Raw genomic sequence first — 25,882 nt, 5'->3', positions numbered from 1 at the left:
GTTGACCGAGAAATCAGACTTTTTTTCTGCAAAACCTTTCCCTTTCCATTCGGAAGACATCGAATAGATTTGTAAATATTTGCTGTTTTTGTATTTCAAAATTATTTTTAGAATTCGAAATTATTTTAAAACTAAAGGAGTCTGCTCACATGCATTATGATTTGAAGTTGACCGAGAAATCAGACTTTAATTCTACAAAACCTTTCCCTTTCCTCTCGGAAGACATCGACATCAAATAGATTCGTAATTATTTGCCGTTTTGGTCATTCAAAACTCATTAGAGAACTCGAAATTATTTTAAAACTAAAAGAGTCCGTCTCTAATTCTGCTCCTATCAATTTAGGATAAACTATAGGAGAACTATTAGGCTATATAGGCTGCCCTTAAAGCTTTCTTTTAGACAAAATCCTTACGCTAGAGCACAGCTATTACTAAAAAAAAAACAAAGGCCAAACCACATTGTCTTTAAGGCATTTATGTGTTCAATATTAAGTTAATATCCGTTATAGAAATAGTCTATTTGAAAGCCCCAAGTCAGAAGTAATTGTAGATTTGTAGATTCATAGAGCTTCAATAAAGTGTTCACAACAAAATCATAACATGATTAATTCTGCTCAAAAGTTACTTCCGGACACTAAATGTTAACAGGTTTCTGTTAGCTGATATATATTTGTAAGAAGAAATTAATAATTAAACAAGACTAAAAGAAACTAAACTTTATGAGATTTGGAATTCATTTATTTGAGTTAAAGAATTTGTAAATTAAATAAACAAAATGTAAATCAAATAAATCATATGAGACCAAGTCAATAGAAATAAATCAATTTATTAAATAAATTAATAATTAAACAAGACTAAAAAGAACAAAATAAAAACATAATGGTCTATATATAAATCAGAGGTTGAAGTAAACTTTTTGAGATTCGTTTATTTGAGTTAAAGAATTTTTAAATCAATTAAAGCAAATGTAAATCAAATAAATCATATGAAAACAAGTCAATAGAAATAAATCTAATTATTAAATAAAATAATAATTAAACAAGACTAAAAGAAACAAAATAAAGACATAATGGTCTATATATAAATCAGAGTTTGAAGTTAACTCTTTGAGATTTGGGGTTCGTTGATTTGAGTTAGGGAATTTGTAAATAAAATACAACAAATGTAAATCAAATAAATCGAATGAAACCAAGTCAATAGAAATAAATCTATGATCCATTTGCAAGTACATACATACTTACAATTTGACATTTTTGTTCAAAGTGAAAGATTTTGCATGCAGTTTTGTTCATCATCGAATCAGAATGATTGGACGCTTTGTAATTCAATCATGGTTTGGAATGAAAAGTAGAGCTCATCAACTACTTGAGAACAAAGAGGCCAGTATTCAAGCTAGTGCCAAGCTAGTGTCCAACGAAGCGTCAAATATCTGGTTATATAGTATGTTGGGTTATTCCTCCTCTTCTAAACCGCAAAATAGACAAAACACTTGGCACCATAAGCATGCTTCTTCTTCTCTTCTTCCACTGCTGTTGTTGCCGCTGATGTTGCCACAGCACGTAGCCATTTCTCATCAGGCACACACGGGCAGAAAAAACAACGAAAGAAAAGCGGCAGGTAAATCATCCACATCTGCCGGAAATTGCATAAAAATATGCACAGCTTTGAGTCGAGTCAGCTATAGCTACAACAACTACAACTACAACAACAACGACGACGACAACTACAATAATAACACTAAGCCTAGGCAACAAACTGCGAACCAACGACTTGAATGGAAGGCAGGAGAAGGTGGTGGCTTACCTTTTGCCTCTGTGTCTTATCAAAAATGTTTTGATAATCCACGGCAACGACACGACCGACATTTGGAAGGAAGTTCCCTGCAACCACTTCTGGCTGGGACGGAACGGAACGGATCAGGCCTGGTCTGAGTCAAGGTGTTAATCGGGCTATAAAGTGCGTGCAACAACAAATATTGGGATGAGAACGAGTGCGAAAATTGGCCAATAGGAAGCATTGTCGGACAGGCTGTGGCAATCACTGGCCACTTCTTCATACTCGTATGTGTGGCTTGATGGATTGCATCGTTGCCGCTGCTACTTGGTTTTGGCCATGACAGAATTTCTCTACACTTTTGGCTGTCTGTTTCCTCTCTGTATTTTTTGTAAATAAGGTAATTGAATGAAATTACTTTTGACAGCTTATTTGCATACATCAACAGCAACGGCAGCCGCAGCCAGAGTCAGAGCCGTAACCATCGTCTCAGCCTCAGTCTCAGTCTCAGCCGCAACAGCTGAGGTGAAGAGCGAAAAGCCGAGGCCTTGTTAGGCCATAATTGGTCATTGAATGATGCCGAGATTCGAAACTGCAGAGCGGAATGTGAGAAGTGCGTGCTGTGAAGATGAATAACTCTCGATGATGAGGATGACGACGACGACGACGACAACTAAAGATATTTTTGTGCAAGCAAACGCAAGACTTAAGCAGCAAACTCAAGTGGCTTTTTGTCGATATGCGTGTACTCTAACAAATGAGAGTATTGTTGAGGAACTGCAAATGTTTAGCTCTGAACGATCCCAATTCAAAGTATAAAAGCCCAACATGCATTGTCAATCTTTTTTGTGTTTAAATTCCATATCCATATTTAAATTCATTAATAGAAAATGGGAGATATAGCTTAAGAAGAACATAAGTTATATCCCTCTAAAGAATCTTCATGTTAGAAATAAAAGTCGCGAATTATTGAAGTTAATTTGATTGTGTTGAAAGTGTTGTTCCATTAAAGATATTACAAGCACTTTATAGATCATCTCATACATAAATATTACAGAAACAGAACTTTGCATTTTTTCTTTGAATTAAGTTAAACAGACTGAAGCTGACTTTATTGCTCGCTTTACATTCTAAAAGATTGTGAGAGATAGAAAGATATCTAAGAGATGCCGTTTTCCTCAAACTATATTCATTTCGAATACACTCTCTAAATAAAGAGTTATATTCATAAAATTAGAGGCTATCTTGCCATTTCATTTAACTCCTGCGAATGCGTTTGCAAATTTTCTCGTTTTTAAAAACACCGTCAGTTTTATAAAGAGTATTTAAAGCTTCATTGGATTCGGTTACTCTTGTGTTTTTTTCTGTTGACAATTGCTTGTGTATTTTTCGGCTGCTGTGCAGTTTGCCTTTCACTGCGCATTTTGTTGACATAGCCATGGTCGCTGCTGCTTCAATCTGCTGCTGCTTTATCAGAGTTGACACCCTGCCCACAGTTTGTAAGACACTGCCCAGGGCTTAAAGAAGGCTGTACAGTAAAAAAAAAACGAAAAACAAGAAAAGAAAATAACGCTCGGTAGGTTGCCCCCATCATGTTGGGCATTTCGTGTGGGCGGGCGAATTCATTTAGCGCTCAAAGTTTTCTGCTTGGGCCGTGTGTTTCGTTTACACAGTTGCAAAATTTCAATGTTGTTGACAGATAAAATTGCCAATCTGTTTGAGCCTTTGCTGACGACGACTACGACAACGACAACAACGACGACGACGACGACGACGTCCACGTCGTGCCCGTCCATAGCTCTTGGCTCTGGCGACAATTTCACTCGGCGGGTTAAACGAGTTTAAGCTTCTGCCAACTAAGTTTAATGAAAGTCTTTAGTGACACCGCACGCCAGCAATCTAAGCAGATCTCTGCCAGTCTGTCGAACAGACTATAGACAGGCAGACAGACAGACAGACAGTCAGACTGGCAGCCAACAACAACAACACTAACATCACTAACAACAGCAGCAGCTACATCAGCAGTTCGATGCCTTTGGCTTACAAAAAGTGTAATTAGCGCAGAAATTCAACGTGAGGCTCAGCTTGTGGACACGTTTCGCTTTAAATGCATATCAGTCTGGCGGACAATGTTGCAGTAGAACCCAGCGCCTTGAAGCCGGCAGCAGCAATCGGTACAAAGGAACTAGCCAATGAGGAATTTTTGACAAACAGCGACTACAGCGCTGAAGTGATTTAGAAAGGGAGAGAATTAGAGACGACATTTCGAAAGTTTTCATTGCTTTTTTTTTCCAAAATAGATTCTTTATGGATGTTGCTGCTGTTTTAGATCATGATCATTTCTATAAATAAATGCTAAGCAACATATAGTTACAATTCCAAATCAGTAAAACAAATTATTTCCAAAGCTCAATTGTCTAACAACCTTAAGCTTTGATTAGAATTGTAAAAAAAAGTTCTGATTTTCTAACGACCACAGAATATTTCGGAGCAAAAATTAATTGCTTATGTTTTTTCAGAGCGTGGCAACAGATTTCACCATTATGCAGCTCCACTGTAGCAGTTGGTTTTTGTTGGTGCTATTTTGCTTGTCTTGTCTTCGTTTTGCTGCCTTCGTTTGTTTTACTTGCTTCAAGATTCCACTATTTAAAGTGAAATAATGACAGTTTTAATTGCTGATTTTTCTCGTTGTTCGTTGGCGTCAAAATGCCAGCCTCGTTGGCTGCCCCCACTGGGCTATTTATAGGGCGGCGGGCGTGGGCTGGCCGGACTACACGACTAGAGACAGGCAGGCACAGGCACAGGCCCTGTCGCCAATGTCGAATGTAAAATGTAAGAAGAAAAAAAAAATTAAGAAAATGTTGATTAAGCAAATTCAAGCTAATTGGCAGCCATTAAGTAAGAGCCGCCATGAAAACATGTTCAAAATATCTGCCTTACAAAGATGATGATGATGCTGATGAGGCATAAGGCCTCTGCATATTTGAGGCCGCGTCTGCCCTTTTCAGTAGCGGGTGTTTTGGTCAAAATTTAAGTTGACATTTGCTTGATATGCGCGAGTTGGAGAATATATTGTTTGCCCTCCAGCTGCGGACAGAGCGTAAAAAATTGAAGGTATTTCTTGCTAATTAAAGACGCGGCGATAAACCACATGAAAGAGAAGGAAAGGATCGGGCAATACCATTAAATCAAATTAAAATTTTGACAACTTCATTTGTAATTGTTGGGCATTTTAACAGCGTACAAAGGCCCTAAGCAACTTTTATAAATGTTAAGGGTATATACACTTGAAATAACGAACTATATTGAAGAATTGTTGGCGAGTAAGCAAATTAAAGTTCTTAAGTGAATAGTTTGTTTCTATACATCGACAAAGACAAATACATAGACAGCTTATTATATCGTTACTGTAGAACATAAGATTTTAAGCTGATAATGTAAATAGTTTTTGAAAGTGTTGAAATATTACTAGAAAACTAAATTTATATTCTTTATTCATATAAATGGAGCTACTTTAGGATTTAATTAATTTCTTAAACCTAATTATTTTCATTTCTTAATTGTGTTTACTCAATTTTTTCTCAGTGTACTCATATCTTTTTCAACGTTGCTCTCTTGCAGGTATCGGCCAGCGATCCGGACTGCGGCGTCAACGCCATGGTCAACTATACGCTGGGCGAGGGCTTCAAACATCTCACCGAGTTTGAGGTGCGCTCCGCCTCGGGGGAAATTTGCATTGCCGGCCCTTTGGACTACGAGAAGCGTAGCAGCTATGAGTTTCCGGTGCTGGCCACCGACCGTGGCGGCCTTAGCACTACGGCGATGATCAAAATACAGCTGACGGATGTGAATGACAATCGGCCGGTGTTCTATCCACGGGAATACAATGTATCCCTGCGTGAATCGGCGAGTGCCCAAGCCTCGGCCACGCCCATTGTCTCGGTGGTGGCTACCGATCCGGATGCTGGACGCTTCGGTCTCGTTTCCTATCGCATTGTGGCGGGCAATGAGGCTGGCATTTTTCGCATTGATCGCGCAAGTGGCGAAATATTTATTAATCGCCCGAACATGCTCTCCGTGCGCACACAGCCCATCCACATGCTGAACATATCGGCCACCGATGGCGGAGGTCTGAGGAGCAGCAGCGATGCGATAGTCTTTCTGAGCATCATCGATGCCACGCAGAGGCCGCCGATATTCGAGAAGTCGCGCTACAACTATTATGTGAAGGAGGATGTGCCGCGGGGCACGGTGGTGGGCACGGTTATAGCCACAAGCAGCGATACAGGTGAGTGCCAACAAATAAACACACACTCACACACACAAGCAGAGTTTGAACTTTGCAAGTTCGTTGCCTAAGTCTTTTGTCTCCCCAATGCTCATTGTTCGACGTAGTCGTTGTTCTCTCTGCTGTTCAGTTGTTGTTGGCATGAGCAACGTCAGTGTCATCACTGAGCCACGTTTTGCATTGGAACGCATTCATTAGTTCAGTGAGTTGGAAAACAAAATATGCGCATATGACGGACCCAAAAGGAACAGCACAAACAAAAAACAACAAAATAAACAGAGACAACGCAACTTACAGAAAAATAAAAATTTTGGCAAAGCATATACTCGTAAGAGGCCTCAGCACATTTTTTGGCATACAAGCCAAATACAAAGCACTTCAAACGCAAATTTCGGCAGAAATCTGCACCCATCAACATGACGTTCATTTCTTGTGTGTGTGTAGCGAGGGTGGCTCGAAATGTTGAGCTGTTTGCGAAAGAAAACTTTCACGAGAGCAAAGCAAAAGCCAGGCAGAAGTATTACATTTAAATGTGTACAGCTGTTTTAAAGATTCTTTTACTTTAACCGCAAGATTCATTTTATTTATTGCAGCTAAAAATTAATTTTTCTTCTTTAAGAAATTCAAGTTACGTTTAACATTTTTAAAGCATTTTCTATGCAAAAGCATTTTTTAAAAAAATGTATCTGCTTTAAAGATTCTTTTCTTTAATCAAATTATTAATTTTATTTATTGCATCAAAAAAATTAATTTTTCTTCTTTACGAAGTTCAACTCGCATTCATAATTTTTAAAGCATTTTGAATGCAAAAGCATGATTTTTAAATTTGTATATCTGCTTTTAAAATTAATTTACTTTAATTTATTGCATGAAAAAATTAATTAATTAAAATAATTTAAATGCAAGTTGCATTCATACATAGAAATGTATTTTTAAGCAAATGCATTACATTTCGTTTATTACACCAGCTTTATAGATTCTTTTACATTAATATTAATATTAATTATTTTATCAGCAAGTTTTTTAACTTCTTCAAGAAATTCAAGTTTCATGCATCATTTTAAATGAACTTTTAAGAAGTTGAATTCCGATAGAGGTGGAGTTTTAAAAATCGAATATATACAAGTACAAATCATATACTTATAGACAGACAGACTATCAATCTTTCATTTTGGTGTATTTTATAGAAATCATGAAATTTTTGGGAAATGTATTGCACATTTAAGTAAATTTCCATAAACTTAGAAATATTAATTCCATGTCTTGTCTTGTCTTTTTCGTACCGCTGCTCTTAAGCTGTTTTTGCCCAAATTTAGTCAAACATCCCCCTTACTTGGCCGGTTCTGTGTCGAGACAACTTAGTCTCGGATGGCCATGCAAAATGATTTTGCGCTTTAATTTGCCGCTTTCGCTGTGCACTTCCTTTCAATGCCTCGTCTCTTCCTGCGCCTCATGTGTCAATCTTTAGTCTTTCGTTCATCGAATGCTTGTTTCGTTCTATTGTTCCATACGCTCCTTTGTTATGCAGACTCGAGAACCTTGAATGGCTTTTAATGAGCGAGCAATCCGTTTACTTTTTGGAAACATTTTAATGGATGATCTTCCTCTTTCTTTCCGTTCTTCAGTTGCAGCCACTCGCAGTCCCGTGCGCTATTCCATCTACTCCGGCGATCCCGATGGCTACTTCAGCATTGAGGGCAGCTCGGGAAGTATACGTGTCGCCCAGGCACTGGATCATGAAGCCAAGTCGCAGGTGCTGCTCAACATACAGGCCACCAGTGGCGAACCGCCCGTTTATGGCCACACACAGGTCAACATCGAGGTAGAGGATGTGAACGACAATCCACCCGAGTTCGAGGCGCTGTTTGTGCGCATTTCGGTGCCCGAGAATCAAGAGCTTGGCACGCCGCTCTATGCGGCACATGCCCAGGACAAGGATTCGGGTCGCAGCGGCGAGGTGACCTACAGTCTGATCATGTTGCCCACAGCACCAGCTTCACAGAATGCCACACAACGTGCCACAGTGCTGACGTCAGTCGGCGCAGTGGCTACCTCAGCAGCGCCAGCAGCGCGACTGCTCTTCGCTATCGATGCACGCTCGGGCCACCTTGTGCTATCACGACATCTGGACTACGAGACGCAGCAGCGTCACTCGTTAATTGTAACGGCCACCGATGCTGGCATGCCGCCGCTCTCGGCCAATCTAACCATTCATGTCGATGTGCAGGACGTCAACGACAATCCGCCAATATTCGAGCACGATGAGTACACGGTGGATGTGCTCGAATCGCTGCTGGTCAATGCTCAGGTAAGTTCTCTCTGACTCTGCACCATCATAAAACTTGTTATGCAAAGATCAGCAGCTCAGCAGCTCAGCAGCCACGGCATCGACGGAATCGACGGCATTGAGCGGCAACTGCCTTCTGTGTTTTATTGAAAAATAGATTTTTGTAATGCAAACTAAATGCGCAACATAAATTTGATTAACAGCCACTAAAAGTCACGCTTTTGTCAGGCAGGCGTCATATCTTGTTTAAAATATCTCAACACCCAAGAGTGGAGCCGACGTCAAAGCAGCTGCTGTAACTGCAGCCGAAGTCCGCGTGCCCACCTCGATCAGCGCCCTCCCTCCGCTCGCCCGGCAGTGCCGCCTGCTGAACTAGTTTTGATCATAAAATCACTTCATATCTTTGGCATCGTGCGTCTGGTCCATAGACAGGGTACAGTGGTTAAGAATAGTTGATTTATAGACGCTCAAATATGCTCGAATCTGGGGATTCAAACCCGACTATTTGCCTCCTACAATTTTCATGAATACGTCCATTAACGGTCCATAAAAAGATATAAATTTATAGTTAAGGAGAGTAGCCATGTATTTATGCCCTTGACCCACTGTGCATCAAGCCACTGCCTTAAGCTGTGTGCGGCTGCAGTTCTAGGGATTCCTCTAGAGATTTACGCATACATGCATCACAGATTCCGATGCTCCGCAGTCGTTGGGATGATTGATGACCGCCAACCGTGTTTGGCATTTGGCAAGTGCCGATGCCCATAGAAGTCCAAAGAAACCAAAAGATTGCCGCCAGTTGTTGCTCTAGCTTTTAAATTGCCAAGTGAATTTTAACTCAGACGAATCTTCTCTCTCCCTCTCTCTCTTCTATCTCCCCGACAGTTCATTCAGGTGAATGCCGTTGACTTGGACACGGGCAACAATGCACGCATCACGTATCGGATTGTGGACGCGGGTGCCGACAATGTCACGAAAGCGACCAGCCTGGATTCGGATGTAGCTCAACATTTCGGCATATTTCCCAACAGCGGCTGGATATATTTGCGCTCCACATTGGATCGCGAGACGCGCAATCGTTACGAGCTGACCGTGCTGGCCACCGACAATGGAACACCACCGGCGCACGCGCAGACGCGGGTTCTAATCAATGTCCTCGATGTCAATGACAATGATCCGCGTTTCGAGCGCACCGCATATGAGTTTCACATCGAGGAGAATCTGAGACGAGGTGCTGTCGTGGGGCTGGTGCGTGCCAGTGATGTGGATCTGGGCGAGAATGCAACCATACGCTACAGTCTAATGCCGAGCAACTCCAGCTTTCAAGTGCATACGGTTACAGGTGAGTCTCAGGCGCTGCTGCTTTCTTTATGTGCTTCCTTTTAACATAAATTAGTGTCACTTTTGTGTTGGCGGGCCACTACGAGTAGAAGATGGGAACGACGGGTGCTGGGTGGAGGGTGGAGACGACATGCGCACCCATTTCTAACAACTCACTCAATGTCGCTGGCTGACTTGATCGTGGCCAATGTAGTGGCACCAGCGGTGGCGGTGGCTGCCACTGCCGCCGGCAGCAACTGTCAAGCCAACAGCCATGACCCACGGTCATTCATTACTGGTCCACTTTGTTGCTGCTGCTCTAGCATCGGCCTGGCTGGACTTGGCTTGGCTTGGCTTCTGCTCGTGCTGTCGCCCATAGATCAAACGGGCAGAAAACCTGTTCCGCAGGCAGAGACTCAGGCCAAGGTGACCACATTGGGGCAGCAGGCAACGATGGGGCAGCGATAAAATGCGATCTGTTTGCGATACGCTCTCAAGCCCCGGCAGCCGGCAGCCTCTTTCGAGTACACGTATAGCAGCATCTGTAGCGGCAGCAGGCGCGCATGACCATTAGTGTTTGAGCAACAACAGTTTTAACGCTGTCAGCTCATCCGTCAATGGAATATCATTGGGTTGACATTTTCTGGCCACTGTGTGCGTGTCCATGGCGGGGGCCACATCCACCACAATAACCGGCTGCTGCTGGTTCAGCCGCATTGACTCATTTAAATTAAATATGGAAATCGCGTGCGTCTAATCCTGGCGCTCCAGCACCACCAGCAGAAGCAGCAACAGCGGCGGCAGTTAGGGAAACTGGGAAAACTGGTTTGGCACTGACATGATTTTCTTTTTTCGCTGCCAGCTATAGAATTTTGATGGCCTGCACCAAAGTCGTTGCCTGTGCATTAATCATGTGCGACCCAAATCCAAGACACATTTTCTATGCAGACTAGAACAATAGTTAGACGATTGGGTCCAGGCTATGCCGCCTCTACTGCTGTCGCTGTTGTGGTTCTGAAAATTTTACAAAATCTGCAATTTCCGCTTGATTGAGAGCCGCAGAAAAAGTTCACAATGTACTATGGAAGAACAATCTGTTATTTAGCGATCACTTTCCATATATTCGTGGGGTATGCTGTCTTCGATTACGACGCCATTTTTGAAACGTCTCACAAAGACTTCAGTCGCAGCTGCTGTGATTAGGGAGAAATAGAAAGCATCAAAAATATTTATGTAATATATAGCACTTCTTAGACAACGAACCCAGAAAGATTATCTCAACAACATTGATCAAAATGGTTCCATGCCCATCCAAGTTCTGTTAGGCCTCTGGGGGAACTCTGACTAGTGCTAGACCACAAGTCCAATTATTATCTTATAATAGAAAGAAAAAGAAAGCAGCCAAAACATTTCTATAATAAGATTATCTCAACTACTCAAATCTAATTCTTTATTTATACAAATCATATAAAAATAGAACACTAGACTTCATTTAAGAGTAGAGATGAGGTGTTCACCTTTGTAGAATTTTTTCTGGTTGCCCCTTTTGCAACTTAGTCCCACCGTGTCGCATGTAAAATTTGATGTTTTGCTTGAATGCATGGAAAGTTTCATTTGCTGCTGACACCATTTCCCACCACTTTTTCACTCACACTGCAATTCCTGCTCTTGTTCTTTCTCTTACAGGCGAGATAAGCACACGCGAGCCTCTGGATCGCGAATTGCGTGCTCTCTACGATTTATTGGTGGAGGCACGGGATCAGGGCACGCCCTCACGCAGCGCCCGCGTCCCCATCAAAGTGCATGTGACGGATGTGAATGATAATGCGCCAGAGATCGCCGATCCTCAGGAGGATGTGGTGAGCGTGCGCGAGGAGCAACCGCCGGGCACTGAGGTGGTTCGCATACGCGCAATAGATCGGGATAATGGCCAAAACGCATCCATCACATATTCCATACTGAAGGGACGGGACTCGGATGGCTTCGGGCTGTTTGGCATCGATGCCAATACTGGTGTCATACGCACGCGTGTGGTTCTGGATCATGAGGAGCGAAGCATTTATCGCCTGGCCGTGGCAGCCACAGATGGCGGCAATCCGCCAAAGCAAACGCTGCGCATGCTCAGAGTGGAGGTGTTGGATCTCAACGATAATCGACCGACGTTCACCAGCTCCAGTTTAGTGTTCCGGGTGAGTGGTAGATTTATAGCGGGGTCATGGTCCTAGCGAGCTCTCTAGCAGTTCCTAGAAAGAAGAAGCAGAAGACAAAAACAAAACAACAGCAACGTTTGTCCATTTGATGCTTCCAGTTTTACACGATGTCGTGAGTTGCGCGTTTGTCGCGCATTGTCGGCGTTGTGTGTGTGTACTTGGTGTTGGCTAGGCAAATGATTTGTAGCATCACGTGACAATAGTCAAGAACACGACTTTCAGCCTCAGAGCCATGGGCTTGTCTCTGCCTAGGACTTGGGACTGACTGTTTGCTACTTAACAGCTCGGAAGCAAACGTCAGACGTGCGCGCGCAGGCGTGGGAGTGAGCTTCATGGGTATGCCAAGTGTCGTGCCAGCGTCATGTAATTGTCACTTCTGACATTGCTGGTCCTCTGCGTCGTCATCGTCATCGTCGTCAATTCTACTTGGCGTTCCCTTCCCAGCTTTCCATTAAGTGCGATTCGCAACGTTACTTGGTCCGTTGGTCCGTGGCACTGCTTAGAATATTTCGTCTTTTGTCTTCTCTTTTTTTCGGCACAGACGCGTCGCGTCGTCTTTAACATTTTCATCACGTTCGATTCGCACATGTTTTGCATACCCTGCACTCATCATCATCTGCAGCAGCAGCAGCGGCAGCAGCACGATCATCATCTTGGTCCTGCTGCTCATCATTCGCCGAGCATTTCCGACATTCAAACTCACACACACACACACACACATGCCGACAAACCCATACTAGCTCACGAGCTTGGCCGCTGACGCCTGCGACGCTTTGACATGCATTTAATTGCCTTGCCAGACACAACGCTCAACTCAACTCAACTCGCCTCAACTCAGCTCAGCTCAGCTCAACTCGCTTGTCGGACCAACTCTCCAGCTCTCCAGCGCTCTGCCCCTGTCATGTATGGGGCCCTTAAATCCGCTGCGGCCACAATTAAAATTGACACATTTCGTTGCGTTCGCGACTACACACAGCTGCAGTTGGCAAGCGGCTTGCCTTTGAATTCTTTGCGCCTCTGCTTGGCCATTCCTATACGAGTAAAGGCTCTTTGTTCTTACTTCGACGGTGTGTGAGTATGTGTGTGCGTTGGCGTGGCCCGCACGCTTCCTTTTGGCCAATTACTCTTAGGACGTGAACGACAACGCATTTTCGCAAATAAATCTGCGCCACATAATGCGCATATGGCGTAATTAAGCAATTCCCCGCAAGCAAATGATGCGGTTAAGCTCTGAGCAAGAGCGAACTGTGGGATTGTGAAGTCCAAGAGTAAGCTGCTTAATGCTTAACCCTTGTGCTTGCCCAATCAGTACGCACTAATAGCTTCGGAAATTGCATTAAGCATGAACCGCTTTTCCTGGGAGACTTGTGTTTTCTTAGACTTGCGACAATTTAATCGACAACAGCAAGGCAATATATAGCTAATTAAAAGAGATTCACTTGCGGAGGAATTAGGTGGAACAGATGAAGAGAGGTGTGTTGCTTTTAAAACATATGCCTTTTGTAGTCCAGTTGGGCTGTGTAAAAAAAAAACCCTTTAAGCCATTAACTAACCCAAGCCCCTTTAACGATTATGATGACACGATTTGTGTCCATTTCGATCGTTTCTGTTGGAGTTATATCCATGATCCATTAATGAAACCCTTCAAACATCAGGATTCTATAATGTTCAGAGCAAGAAGCTTAATTTGCTGGTCTAGAGGTTTGTCAGACAGAAAGCTCCTGCGTTCAATAATTACATTATTACTTCCGATGGAGTTGCTTCTTTTTTTTTAAACTCAAATATCTGCAAAAGGGTTAAGATGCCCACAAAAGTGCACAACAAATCATGCGCCATTTTGGCTGCAATTCCTCCGTGCATAATTTGGCAAGCCGAAATGAAACCGCAGCAGCAGCTTCTGATGTGCCCAACGCACTGCGTAATCTTTGTCGAGGCATAAATCTCTTGACTGTCATTTTTGTGTCTCCATTTTGGTGCAGCCAAACAATATTTGCAATGTTATATAAAAGAAGATGAAAAAAAAAACCATACATATACACACTCCCGGACATCTTTCACTTTGTCTTTGGCTACCAAAATGCAAGGCTTCCTCTCTCTCTGCTCCTCTGCTGCTCTGCCGGCCTTTCAGCCTTTGCTTTTTGTGGGCAAAGGTAAGGCCCATGCTTGTTTTATGCTCAGAAACGGTTTTTGCGGTTTTGCATATTAAATTCTTATATGAGTGTATCTCTCTCCCTCTCTCTCCTCTCTCTCTATCTCTCTCTCTATCTCTTTCCCCTTTGCCGGAGACCACTGTCTGCCAGTTGACTCACATTTTTCTTCGCTGATTTTTGGGGCCGCCAACTTGGTCGGAATGCATAATTTCTTTTTAATGCCATTGCCAAGCGAAGCCGCTACCTCTCCCGCTTTTTTTCTGTTGTCGTTTGCTTTGCGTTGTTATTTTTTTTCTTCTTGTATTAATTTTTTTCTGTTTACCGTCCTTGCCTGGGAAGCTTTGGGCGCTGTGCGTCGTCGCGTCTCTGGCAACGAATGAAATTTTTAAATGTTTGCTGCCTTCGTAATCTTGAAGTATGAATTATTGCTTTAAGATTGGATTTTCAACACTGTTGTTGAGATTAAGATACGACGCGGACGCGGACGCAGACGCGGACACGGCCAGTCAGTTTGGCAGTATTTTCTGCCAAGAGATTGACCCTCAGTCTCCCAGACCCTTTCGCAACTTAAAATAATCTATAATTGCCTTCCACTTTTATTTGTGCGCACAGGTACGCGAGGATGCGAACGTGGGCCAAGTGGTTGGTTCTTTGGCACCCAACGAACGCGCCGAGCAGTCGCGCACCCTGGATAGTCAGCTATTTGTTACCTATACGCTCAATCCTCTGACCAAGGACGCCATTGAGGGTGCTTTCGACATAGATCGCCATACGGGTAGTTTGGTGGTAGCTCGTCAATTGGATCGTGAATTGCAGTCGGAGTTTCGCTTGGAAATACGCGCCTTGGATACTACAGCCAGCAATAACCCACAGAGCAGCGCCATCACCGTCAAGATAGAAATTGCTGATGTGAATGATAATGCGCCAACATGGGCCCAGGACCCCATTGACTTGCGAGTGCGCGAGGATATGCCTGTGGGTGAGATTATATACAACTTCACGGCAAGCGATGCGGATACGGGCACGAATGGAGAGTTGCAATACAAATTGCTGCGTTATACGCCGAATCTGAACGACAGCATCGAACAGTTCGCTGTGGATGCGCACACGGGGTCGCTTAGCTTGCTCGCTCCTCTAGACTACGAGTCGATCGAGAAGTACATCCTCATTGTGCAGGCATTGGACCAGTCCTCGAATGTCACTGAACGCCTGCAAACCTCTGTGACGGTGCGTCTGCAGGTTACCGATGCCAACGATAATGCCCCGAAGTTCGTGGCACCTGCCACAAATGGAGCCAAGGCGGCCTCAATTTATCTCAGCGATGGCATGCGCATTGGGGAACTGGTGGCACACATCGTGGCCATCGATCCCGATGCTGGCGACAATGGACGAATTAGTTATGACATTGTCAGTGGCAACAGTGGCGGACACTTTCATATCAACAGTCAGACAGGAATCATCGAGCTGGCCAAGACGTTGCCGCCGGCCAGCGATGCCGAATCGCACAGCCGCTTCAGTCTCGTGATAAGCGCTAGTGATCATGGCGCACCGGTGCCCAAGAAAACGCTGCTCACACTTCAGCTGCTCGTCCAGGGCAGTCACAACAACCCGCCACGCTTCGGGCAGTCTGTGTATGAGGCCACCATATTGGAGAATACGCCCAGCGGTAGCTTTGTGCTGCAGGTGACGGCTAAAGCATTTCATGGCGAGAGTGGTAAGTCGATCTAACACAAATCGTTGTATCCCTACCCTGCTTCAATACCCCAACCTTCTCTCTCTCTCTCTCCCCGCTTCTCTTTCTCGCTGCAGCCAATCTCAGCTACGAGCTGCCACCCGGCGCGGCCGATAATCATTTTCATGTGGACTGGCAGCGCGGTATTGTGACCACACGCGGTCAATTCGATCGTGAGCTGCAGGCCCGCTACACGCTACCCATCTATGTGCGCGATCTGAATCGGTTGGCCAGCAGTTCGCAGGCAGCTGCTGCTCGCAAGCAACGCTCCTCGGCGGGTCAGGCAACGAATGGACAATTCGATATAGCCACAATTGTGATCACCATAGGTGATGTGAACGATCATGCACCTGAATTTCGACCGGGCTCCTGCTACGGTCTGGCCGTGCCCGAAAACAGCGAAATGTCAGTCATACACACTGTGGTGGCCACGGATTTGGATGAGGGCGCCAATGCAGAAATCGTTTACAGCATAATCGGTAAGTGTTAATTATCCACACAAAACTAAATTAAATAACTACTACTTAGTATGACCCGAAATTGGGAGTCTTTCTTAGTTCTACTGCACCACCCACTACAATTTGCTTCCTATTCTTCTTTGTCCTCCACAGGTGGCAATGTGGGCAACAAGTTCAGCATTGATGCTCTAACTGGAGCGCTGAGTGCCCGCTCCCTAGATCGTGAGCAACACACACGCTACACACTACAGCTGCAGGCCTCGGATCGCGGTCAGCCCACCAGCTATCAAGGACACTGCAACATCAGCGTCTTCGTCGAGGATCAGAATGATAATGATCCTCGATTCGAGCTGCCCAAATATGTGGCCAGTGTGCCCGAGAACGCGCCCATTGGCACCAGTGTGGTGCGCATCAAGGCTAGCGACGCAGATTTGGGCGCCAATGCCCGCCTCATCTATGCTCTGGCGAACGAGACTCAGTGGCAATTTGCCATTGACAGCAAGAGCGGCGTCATCACGACTGTCGGGTGAGTTTTGCATAAATACCAGTATTTCGTTGTGGTTTTTGTTTTAGTTTTTGGGCAGGATGTTGGGTGCGGTCAATGCATTGACAGCATCTTATCTGCCGGCTAAATCTTGGCGCAAGGACGCACAAACATTGCAAATAATTTCATCAATAAGAACATCGACTAATGCGAGTAACCACAGCCTACGCGTTGCGACAATGTTATGGCCCAGGGCCAGGGCTGCCGCCTTCTGCGACATGAGGCCATGGCAGTACGTAGAACCAATGCCAAAGCCAATAGCAAAAAGTGCAGACAGTCGCGCACGCATTCCTATAAATAGCTATGGGGTCTCCAATCTCTGCAGGCTGTGTGTGTGTCCAACTGCAAAGTATACGCACAAAAAAGGGTTGGCCCTGTCTTTTTGGAATACTCTAGCCAGAAAGGGGCATCTTTACTTGATAGTAGCTGTGAGGAAGGGCTTAGGGAAAATAGAGCTAGACATATTCTTCAAATGAAATTAATTGGATATGCACCTTCAAGCAAAGTTTTTCGGATTAAAATATTCCAATTATTGCACAGCATTTCAAAACTCGCTCAAATCGTTCAATAGGTACAGCTTGTTGGTTGATTATCCATACTGTTGATTTAATAACAAATTGTTTTAATTTCTTCGTTTGCTGCAACACAAGACTCGACCTTCAAGAAATTAAATAAAATATAAAATAATTAAATTTATTTCTCTTACGCATTCAATGCGAAAGATATTCCTTTAAACTAATTTTTGAAACTTCCATTTAACTTCAGCATAGTTTGATCCTAGGGTATCCCGATGAGTTAAGAGCGCACTAGTAAGTCGGCTTGTCAATGTATAAAAATAATTTTCGAGTTTTTGTTGCTGCTGCTGTTGTTGCTGTCGGTGCTGTCGATGCTGTCGCTTCGTCCAGGCCAGGCCCCCTCTGGTGCAAATTTATGCTTATTGACAATCAATGATGACAACAATTGCTTGTTCCGCGAGACAGCCTACGACTTGGCCGCAGAGCCATTGGCTGACTGTAGGGGTTGCTGCCCAGTTCCGGAATGTGCAGCACAGCGTCAGCCAGCCAGCCAGTCAGTCAGTTAGTCAGTCAGTCAGTCGACGCGTGAGTCCATCAGTCCCGCAGTCAGTCAGTCAGGCAGTGAAAGATTGTTGGAACGAACAGCAGCGGCAGCAGCAGCAGCAGGGACTGCCGCACTTGAACTTGACAGTAGCGTCAGCGTCGTCAGTGTTGCCATTTATACAAACGCGATCCGCTGTCATGTACCAATTTTTATCTTGCGCTGATTGTCGGCAAACAATAAAAACGAAATCCTGCCCAGAAATGCACAAAAACAAAAAAAAAAAAAAAAAAACAGAACAGACCAGAGCAGAAACGAACAGAGAACCCAACTGAAAAAGGGGGGGTTTCGAGGCAGCGAGGGAGGGAAATGAGACAACAAGCAAAGGTAATGGCACAGAGAATTGTAGAGCAGTAACAAACAATTCGTGACGTTGTTGTTAGTCTCAGTCTCAGTCGCAGTCGCAGTCTTCGTCTTGATCTTGGTCGGGCAATAGTCGTACTCATTGGGACGCTTGAAAAAAGCAAAAATGTTGCTGCCGCTTTCTTGTTGCTGTTGCTCGTTTCACTAGTTTTTTTTTTCTTCTTCTTCTTTTAAATATATTCGTGTGTGTGTGTAACATACATACAAGACTAAAACTGGACGCCTAGCCTGACTGATGGACAAGCTGCAGGAGACGAGAACAGAAGACAGACTTCAGGCGGCAGGCGGAGCGGCCTAGTGCCAGTGCCAATGCCAATGCCAGGCTCGCATGTTCGTCTGACGATCAGCGGGCAACAAGCCAACGAAAGCAGCCTCAGAGCTGCAACAGCAACAGCAACAACAGCAACAGCGACAAGACCAAGACCATGTTGACTGACCCTTGAAAGCATTTTTGTTGCTGGTTTTGTTGTTGCTCTTACTGGTATTCTGGCTGTGGCTGCCTTTCCTTCACTTTGACTGATTCAATTCATAAAATGACCCTGCTGCTGTCGTTGGTTGCTTGCTTGCTGATGTTGCCCAGCAAGAGCAAGAGCAACATGGAGCTGGATGAGCTTGTAATTTGCTAAATTCGTTTTATTGGCCAACATGCAACCACAAGCAACAGCAACAACAACAACAACAGCAGCAAGCACGCTGTGCAATAAGAACGAAAATGGACGCTGGCCAGGATTGTAATCATTTTAGTTTATTATTTGCGGCAGGCAAACAGCAAGCAGGCAGCGAGGCAGCCAGGCAGCAAGGCAGCGAGGCATTCAAGCAACTCTAGACAGCCTGCCAGCCAGGCACTAAACTTGTTCAGTTTTGGCCGTAGATTGGGCTGGCTGGGGTAGGTGGCTTGAATGGTCAGGCATTTGTGCATGCGCCAGCGGATTAGCGTGTAGTTTGAGAAGTGCATTTCACGAGCAGCTGTTGCAATGATTGGGCTCCCTGACTGCATCAGTGCCTGGCAGGTCGACGGTGTGTGTATGCCGCCAGGGCATGTTTGTACTGAGACGCCAAACAAATGACTTAATTACCCATGCACATGTCTTTCTCTCACCCGCTCTCCCGCTACCTCCATCTTCCCATTGGACTCTCCTGGCTTATATCAATGGCACATTAAATCGTGATCGTGTGTTTAATTGTGCTTGGATTATGCATGGGAACAGTCATTAGTGTCGCATAGTTGGCGCCCTATTAGCTAACCCCTAAAAGCTTAACTTCCTAAACTATTAATCATTTGTTCATTTCGCGCCTCGTTGCTTGCATTTCACTCTGCTCTCCTCCAGAGTGAACTCTCGCAGATGGTAATTGGCATATCGGCAGCTAATGCTAAAGAATGTCTTAGATAGAGGGCGAACATAAATACTCGCATTGTTATTTCAAGCATTTATTTTTATCTTCTCCTTCACAGCCAACTGGATCGGGAGATACAGCCCAGCTTCAACTTTATGGTGTTCGCCCACGATGGTGGTCGGTATGAGGTACGCTCTGCCAATGTGGCCGTGCAAATCAATGTGGACGATGTGAACGACAATCGACCCATTTTCGAACGCTACCCGTACCAAGCACAGGTGCAACCCCTCATACAGCCCGGGCAGATGCTGGTCCAGGTACAGGCCCATGATGCGGACCTGGGCCCAAGCGGTGAGGTGCTATATGCCCTCAAAGTGGACAGCACACTTAGCACAGCGACCACTCGAAGTAAATTCCGCATTAATCCGAACACTGGAGTTCTAAGTGCCACCCAAAGTTTGGCCAGCGAAGCCGGTCGTTTGCTGCAACTAGAGGTGATAGCCAGGGACAAGGGTAACCCGCCACAGAGCTCAGTAGGACTAATCGAACTGTTGGTCGGGGAGCTTCCCAGCGAACTGCCTGAGCTGCGTTTCCAAAATGAAACCTATCGCGTAAAGCTGCGCGAGAACTCGCCAGCGGGCACTCGACTCTTGCAAGTAAATGCTCTACGAAGTGACGGTCGTAAGCAGAAAATGAGTTTCTCCATTGGTGCGGGCAACGAGGATGGCATATTTTCCATCGATGCTCTCAGCGGTGAGCTGCGAGTGGCCAATGCAGCATTGCTGGACTTCGATCGCTATACGATTGCTACCCTCGCGGATAACAGTCGGGCTCGTGCTATGCATTATGAGGAGGAGGTTTTGGAGCATGCAGAACCAGAAACGAATGCCAGCAGCACGAGAGGTGAGCGCGCCCTGCATGGCAACTCCTTCGCTCTGACCAACAAACAGCCCAATGAGCTCCATCTGGTTCTGGTGGCCAAAAGCGCAGATTCTCCCCTGCTCACCTGCTATTCGGAACTAATTGTGGAGCTGGAAGATGAGAATGACAATAGTCCACAATTCTCGCAGAAACAGTTTGTGGCCACAGCCTGGGAGGGCAAGAGCAAAGGCACCTTTGTAGTGCAGGTGACGGCCTATGATTTGGATGCCGAGGCAAATGCGCGTCTACGCTATCACATTGTGGATGGCAATCATGACAATGCCTTTGTCATTGAGCCCGCCTTCAGTGGCATTGTAAAGACAAATATTGTACTGGATCGGGAGATACGCGACGTGTATAGCCTGAAGGTTATTGCAACGGATGAGGGTGTGCCACAGCTGACAGGCACAGCAACCATACATGTGCAAATTGTGGATGTTAATGACAATCAGCCCACGTTTCCACCCAACAATATGGTCAGCGTTAGTGAGGGTAAGTGGAATTATTTCATACATAAAACTCAAAAATATATTCTAGTTTTTATAAGAGTTTCTTACAAAGGACTTCAGTTGAAATATGTATATTAGTATGGTTTCGGGTTATCACATTCCTGAATAGTTTCGAGCCTTTCTTAACCTTCTTAAATTCATATATTTCTCTCTTCCCTCTCCAAACTTTCAATTTCATCTACAGGCACAGAGCTGGGCACGGTAATCGCCTCAATTTCTGCCAACGATGTGGACACCTTTCCAACGCTAACATATCGTCTGGGGGCCGACTCCCGCATCGAAGAGGAGCAATTAGAGATCTTTTCCATTGATCGCTACAACGGAAAAGTTGTGCTCAAACGACACTTGGACTACGAACTACAGCAGGAGCATCAACTGCAGATTATAGCCTCGGACGAGGCGCACGAAGCACGCACAATGCTCACCTTGCGGGTGGGCGATGAGAATGACAATGCACCCATGTTCCAAGCACAAAATCCGCCTGCCTACTTTGCCATACTGCCGGCCGTTTCCACAGATCAGCTTGATGGCTTGTCCACCACGGATATAGAGTTGTTGCAAGTAAATGCCACGGATGCGGACGCCGAGGGTCGCAACTCGGAGATACGATACAGCATTGCACCACCGTTGTCGGGATTCAGCGTGCACCCGAAAACGGGCATAGTGTCTGTGAATATGAGCAGCTTGTCAAGCACTGGAGTATCCGGCAGCGGGGACTACTTTATGCAGCTGTTGGCTCAGGATGCTGGCAAGCCGCAGCTACGAGGCGCCACAACTTTGCGCGTACAACCAAGTGGCAATGATGCCGCGCACGTACAGTTTCTGCAGACCCAGTATCGGGCACAAATCGACGAAGATGCGATGTTGGGCACTGTGGTCCTTCAGCTTAGCAAAGATGTGTTGGATAGCAGCGCCGATTTGGGCAACGCTGTGTTCAGCATTGTTGCTGGCAACGAGGATGGCGTCTTCGAGCTCTATCAGTCAAAGGCCATTGTGTTGGTTAAGCCACTAGATCGCGAACGCAATGATCTCTACAAGTTGCGTTTGGTCTTGATTGACTCACAGCAGCAACAACAGCAGCAGCAACAGCAACTATCCGGGAATGGTGGCAACTCTAGTGCGGCGGCAATCGATGTCTTTGTCACTGTCCTAGATGCGAACGATAATGCACCCGAGTTTGATCCCAGTGGCAAATACGAGGCCAATATTAGCGAGTTGGCGCCGCTACGTTACTCGATTGCCCAACTGCTGGCAATAGACGAGGATCAAGAGAACACACCCAATTCAGAGGTGGTCTATGACATTACTTCGGGCAATGATGAGCATATGTTTACCATTGACTTGGTCAGCGGTGTGTTGTTTGTAAACAATAAGCTGGACTTTGATACGGGTGCCAAGAGCTACGAGCTAATTATACGTGCCTGTGACAGCGCTCCACAGCCTCTGTGCAGTCTGAAAACGTTCCGGTTGCAGCTGCACGATGAGAACGACAATGCGCCCCATTTCCCCTTGGCCGAATATGTGGAGTTTGTGGGTGAAAACGAGCCGGTGGGCACTTCAGTGTTTACGGCGCGTGCAAGTGATTTGGATCGCGGCCCCTTTGGACGTCTTAACTACAGCATTGTGGAGGGCAAGAGCGATGACATCTCTTGGAAGCTGTTCCGCGTAGACCCACAAACAGGCATTGTCACCTCGCTGGCAGTGTTTGACTATGAGCAGCGATCGCGGTACGATTTCCAGCTGCACGCCAGCGATGTGGGGGGACAGGAGGCGCGGGTGCGCGTGCGCATTCAAATCGACTCTCGGGACGAGTACACGCCACAGTTCACGGAGCGCACATATCGCTTTGTGCTGCCAACGCCATCGGCAGCTGCCTCAGGTTACCTGCCGCTTGGTTTTGTTGTGGGCCGCGTCACGGCCACAGATGCAGATAGGGGGCCAGATGGACGTGTTGTCTACCAATTAAGCGCACCGCATGCATACTTTAAGGTCAATCGCACCAATGGTGCGGTTCTCATCAAACGAAAGCTGGACGACAACTTCGATGACGGCCGCGATATCAGTTTGGTCATCTCGGCCTCGTCGGGCCGGCAGAATTCGCTGACGAACATGACGGTGGTGGAGATTTCTTTGGACCCGCTAGCGGACCCTGGCACCAATTTGGCCAGCACCATCGGCATTGGCGGGGGCGGTGCAAGCGGCGGCTCTCTAAGCGACTGGGCCTTGGGCCTCCTCATTGCTTTCCTGCTTGTACTATGCGCCGCCGCTGGCATTTTCCTATTTGTGCACATGCGCAGCCGAAAGCCCCGCAATGTGGTGAAGCCGCGCCTAAGCAGCGATACAGTGGGAAATTCGAACAGCTATGTGGACCCCAGTGCCTTCGACACCATTCCAATGCGTGGCGGTGGCGTGGGTGTGGGCGCCAACGCTGTTACGGGCGGCGGCAGTGGAGCAGGCGTGGCTACTGGACAATTTGCACCACCTAAGTACGATGAAATACCACCCTATGGGCCACACGCTGGCAGCTCCAATTCGGGCGCTGCCACGACCTCAGAGCTTTCCGGCTCCGAGCAGTCGGGCTCAAGTGGACGCGGCTCGGCGGAGGACGACGGCGAAGATGAAGAAATCCGCATGATCAACGAGGGTGGCCCACTGCATCATAGAGCTGGTGCTGCGGGCAGCGGTAGCGACGATGGACGCATTTCGGATATATCTGTTCAGAACACACAGGAGTACTTGGCACGCCTGGGCATTGTGGATCACGATCCCAATGGTGGTGCGTCGAATTCCTCTCGCCACTGCTCTGAGAGCATGGCGGGCTCCAACAAGGAATCCCACATACACCACCCCCTGCCCATGCCCATGCACATGTTCGATGAAGACGCCACAGCGCGCTCGGACATTACGAATCTGATATACGCGAAGCTAAATGATGTGACCGGAGCCGCCTCGGATCGGGGCAGCAGTGCGGATGATGCAGCAACTACTGCGGGCAGCATTGGCACCGCCGTCGATCATGTCATTGGCTATGGCGAAGTGCCTGTGGTTGTGGGCGGCAACAATGTGGGCCCACCGATGAATGGCTCCCTCAGCTCGATTGTGCACAGCGAGGAGGTGCTGGCGGGCAGCTACAATTGGGACTATCTGCTCGATTGGGGACCCCAGTACCAGCCGCTGGCGCATGTATTCTCGGAGATAGCAAGACTGAAAGACGACACCATGTCCGTGCACAGTGGCCATAGTGGTGCGTCGTCCAGCGCCAAAAGCAAGCAATCGTTGGCGGGCAGTGTGGTGCTGAAACCACATATACCACCGCCCCTGCTTACGAATGTGGCGCCGCGGGCCATCAACTTGCCAGTATTAGGAAATGGTGCCGCTCTCCGGCTACCACCCGGCGCAGCACATCATCTTAGCATGAATGGCAACAATCTGATGCCCCGCTCACCCATTAGTCATGACGCAACGACCGGGTTCAGCACCTCATCGGCCATGTCACCCAGCTTCTCGCCTTCGCTATCCCCGCTGGCCACCCGCTCGCCATCCATTTCGCCCCTGGGTGGTCCGACGACGACGCACCATATGGTTTCGATGCCCCGACATGCGCCGCAACCAAGTCAACGCAACAATGTGGGAACGCGCATGTAGCAGGGACGCCAGCCCAGAGAAAACGCCAAAACCGTGATCACATTTAATAGCGTAGTGTAGAGCCCAGACGGCTTGCCTTAAGGCCCATTTACACGAGTCACTTTTCTTCCTTTCCTTATTAATTTAAGATAATAAAGCAGCTTCAATCCATTTGACTCGTGAATAAAGCGCCTAAGCAGACGCAGTTGTACAGGCCTAGTATTACTTACAACCCATGCACACCCACCCACATTTTATATTAAACTCAGACACACACACACACATACAACATTAAATACTCACCGTAAAAGTAATTGTATATATAGATTAGTATTTGTTTATACACCACAATAAGGAAAATGAGACACTTACACAAAGCCAACAAAGACTCTCTGAAATTTTCGCTAGTTGCTCAAACAAACGAACAGACAACAGCCAGCCATAAGATATAAGCATTTCATCATCATAAAAATAGTATATAGTATATATAGTAATGTATGTACGACTAGTTTGTAGCCTAAAGAAACATACCAAGTGCACTTCAACATTACGAGTAAACGAGAATCGCATGTCTGCTTCCATTCCCATTCCCATCACATTCCCATACTCTCGAATCAAGAATCCATATCCATAACATAAACTTGAAGTTGAACTTGAATGCAAAGTGAGCGAGTTGTAGGAAGTTGTAAAAAGTTAGTTATAGTCTTAATGACTTTTTGTAAATGTTTTAGTTTATAAAAAGTTCAATGCGATCCGTGCTAGGTTTTAGTTAAAAACGAACTCACAAGCCTTTTCTTCTGCACACTTGTGATGCTATTTAATTTCTACCTTTTAGCAAAGCTGTAAAAAATGTTACGATATCAATAATAATTAAGTCTATGTAGAGTGCCTAAGCATTTGTCTGATAAAAAGAAATTAGTTTTTAATAGCGAAAGAAATCAAAAATAAAATGTTTTCAAAGAAACTCAAGGTATTTTTTACACTGTTCAAGAGGATTGCGATTTCAGTAAATATCGGTAAGTATGTACACTTATAGTATGTTTCAGATACAAGTTGGTTAAGGAAAAAAGTTTGAAAGAAACTCGTCTCAGAAAGAGGAAGTACGCTATTTATTCATATTTCCCGACATCAAAGCATAAATGCAGACGACAAACATCCAAAATCTCGGATGCTACAAGCCATTACAGCGGTTTTATTGATTTTAATATTTCTTAGCCAAAAATTTCAAATTACTCAGCATGGGTAAGTATTT

General features: G+C 45.7%; 1 protein-coding gene across 1 annotated transcript in view; it reads left to right on the top strand.

The window, feature by feature from the left end:
• Nucleotides 1–24,700, top strand: part of LOC115631334 (protein dachsous) — a 108,013-nt gene extending 83,313 nt beyond the window's left edge. Inside the window, exons 2-11 of the mRNA XM_030528055.1 lie at nucleotides 5,395–6,061; nucleotides 7,693–8,040; nucleotides 8,125–8,369; nucleotides 9,234–9,690; nucleotides 11,355–11,857; nucleotides 14,641–15,742; nucleotides 15,838–16,239; nucleotides 16,372–16,744; nucleotides 19,695–20,989; nucleotides 21,191–24,700. Of these exons, the coding sequence (XP_030383915.1) occupies nucleotides 5,395–6,061; nucleotides 7,693–8,040; nucleotides 8,125–8,369; nucleotides 9,234–9,690; nucleotides 11,355–11,857; nucleotides 14,641–15,742; nucleotides 15,838–16,239; nucleotides 16,372–16,744; nucleotides 19,695–20,989; nucleotides 21,191–24,651 (8,853 nt within the window). The 3' untranslated portion in view covers nucleotides 24,652–24,700. The remainder of the gene's footprint in view (nucleotides 1–5,394; nucleotides 6,062–7,692; nucleotides 8,041–8,124; nucleotides 8,370–9,233; nucleotides 9,691–11,354; nucleotides 11,858–14,640; nucleotides 15,743–15,837; nucleotides 16,240–16,371; nucleotides 16,745–19,694; nucleotides 20,990–21,190) is intronic.
• The last annotated feature ends 1,182 nt before the right edge of the window (nucleotides 24,701–25,882 follow it).

The sequence above is a fragment of the Scaptodrosophila lebanonensis genome, unplaced genomic scaffold (assembly GCF_003285725.1).
Source record: "Scaptodrosophila lebanonensis strain 11010-0011.00,11010-0021.00 unplaced genomic scaffold, SlebRS2 tig00001412-arrow-pilon, whole genome shotgun sequence".
Lineage (NCBI taxonomy): Eukaryota > Metazoa > Arthropoda > Insecta > Diptera > Drosophilidae > Scaptodrosophila > Scaptodrosophila lebanonensis.
Note: the sequence above shows the minus strand (reverse complement) of the source record. Positions and strands in the feature narration are given on the sequence as shown.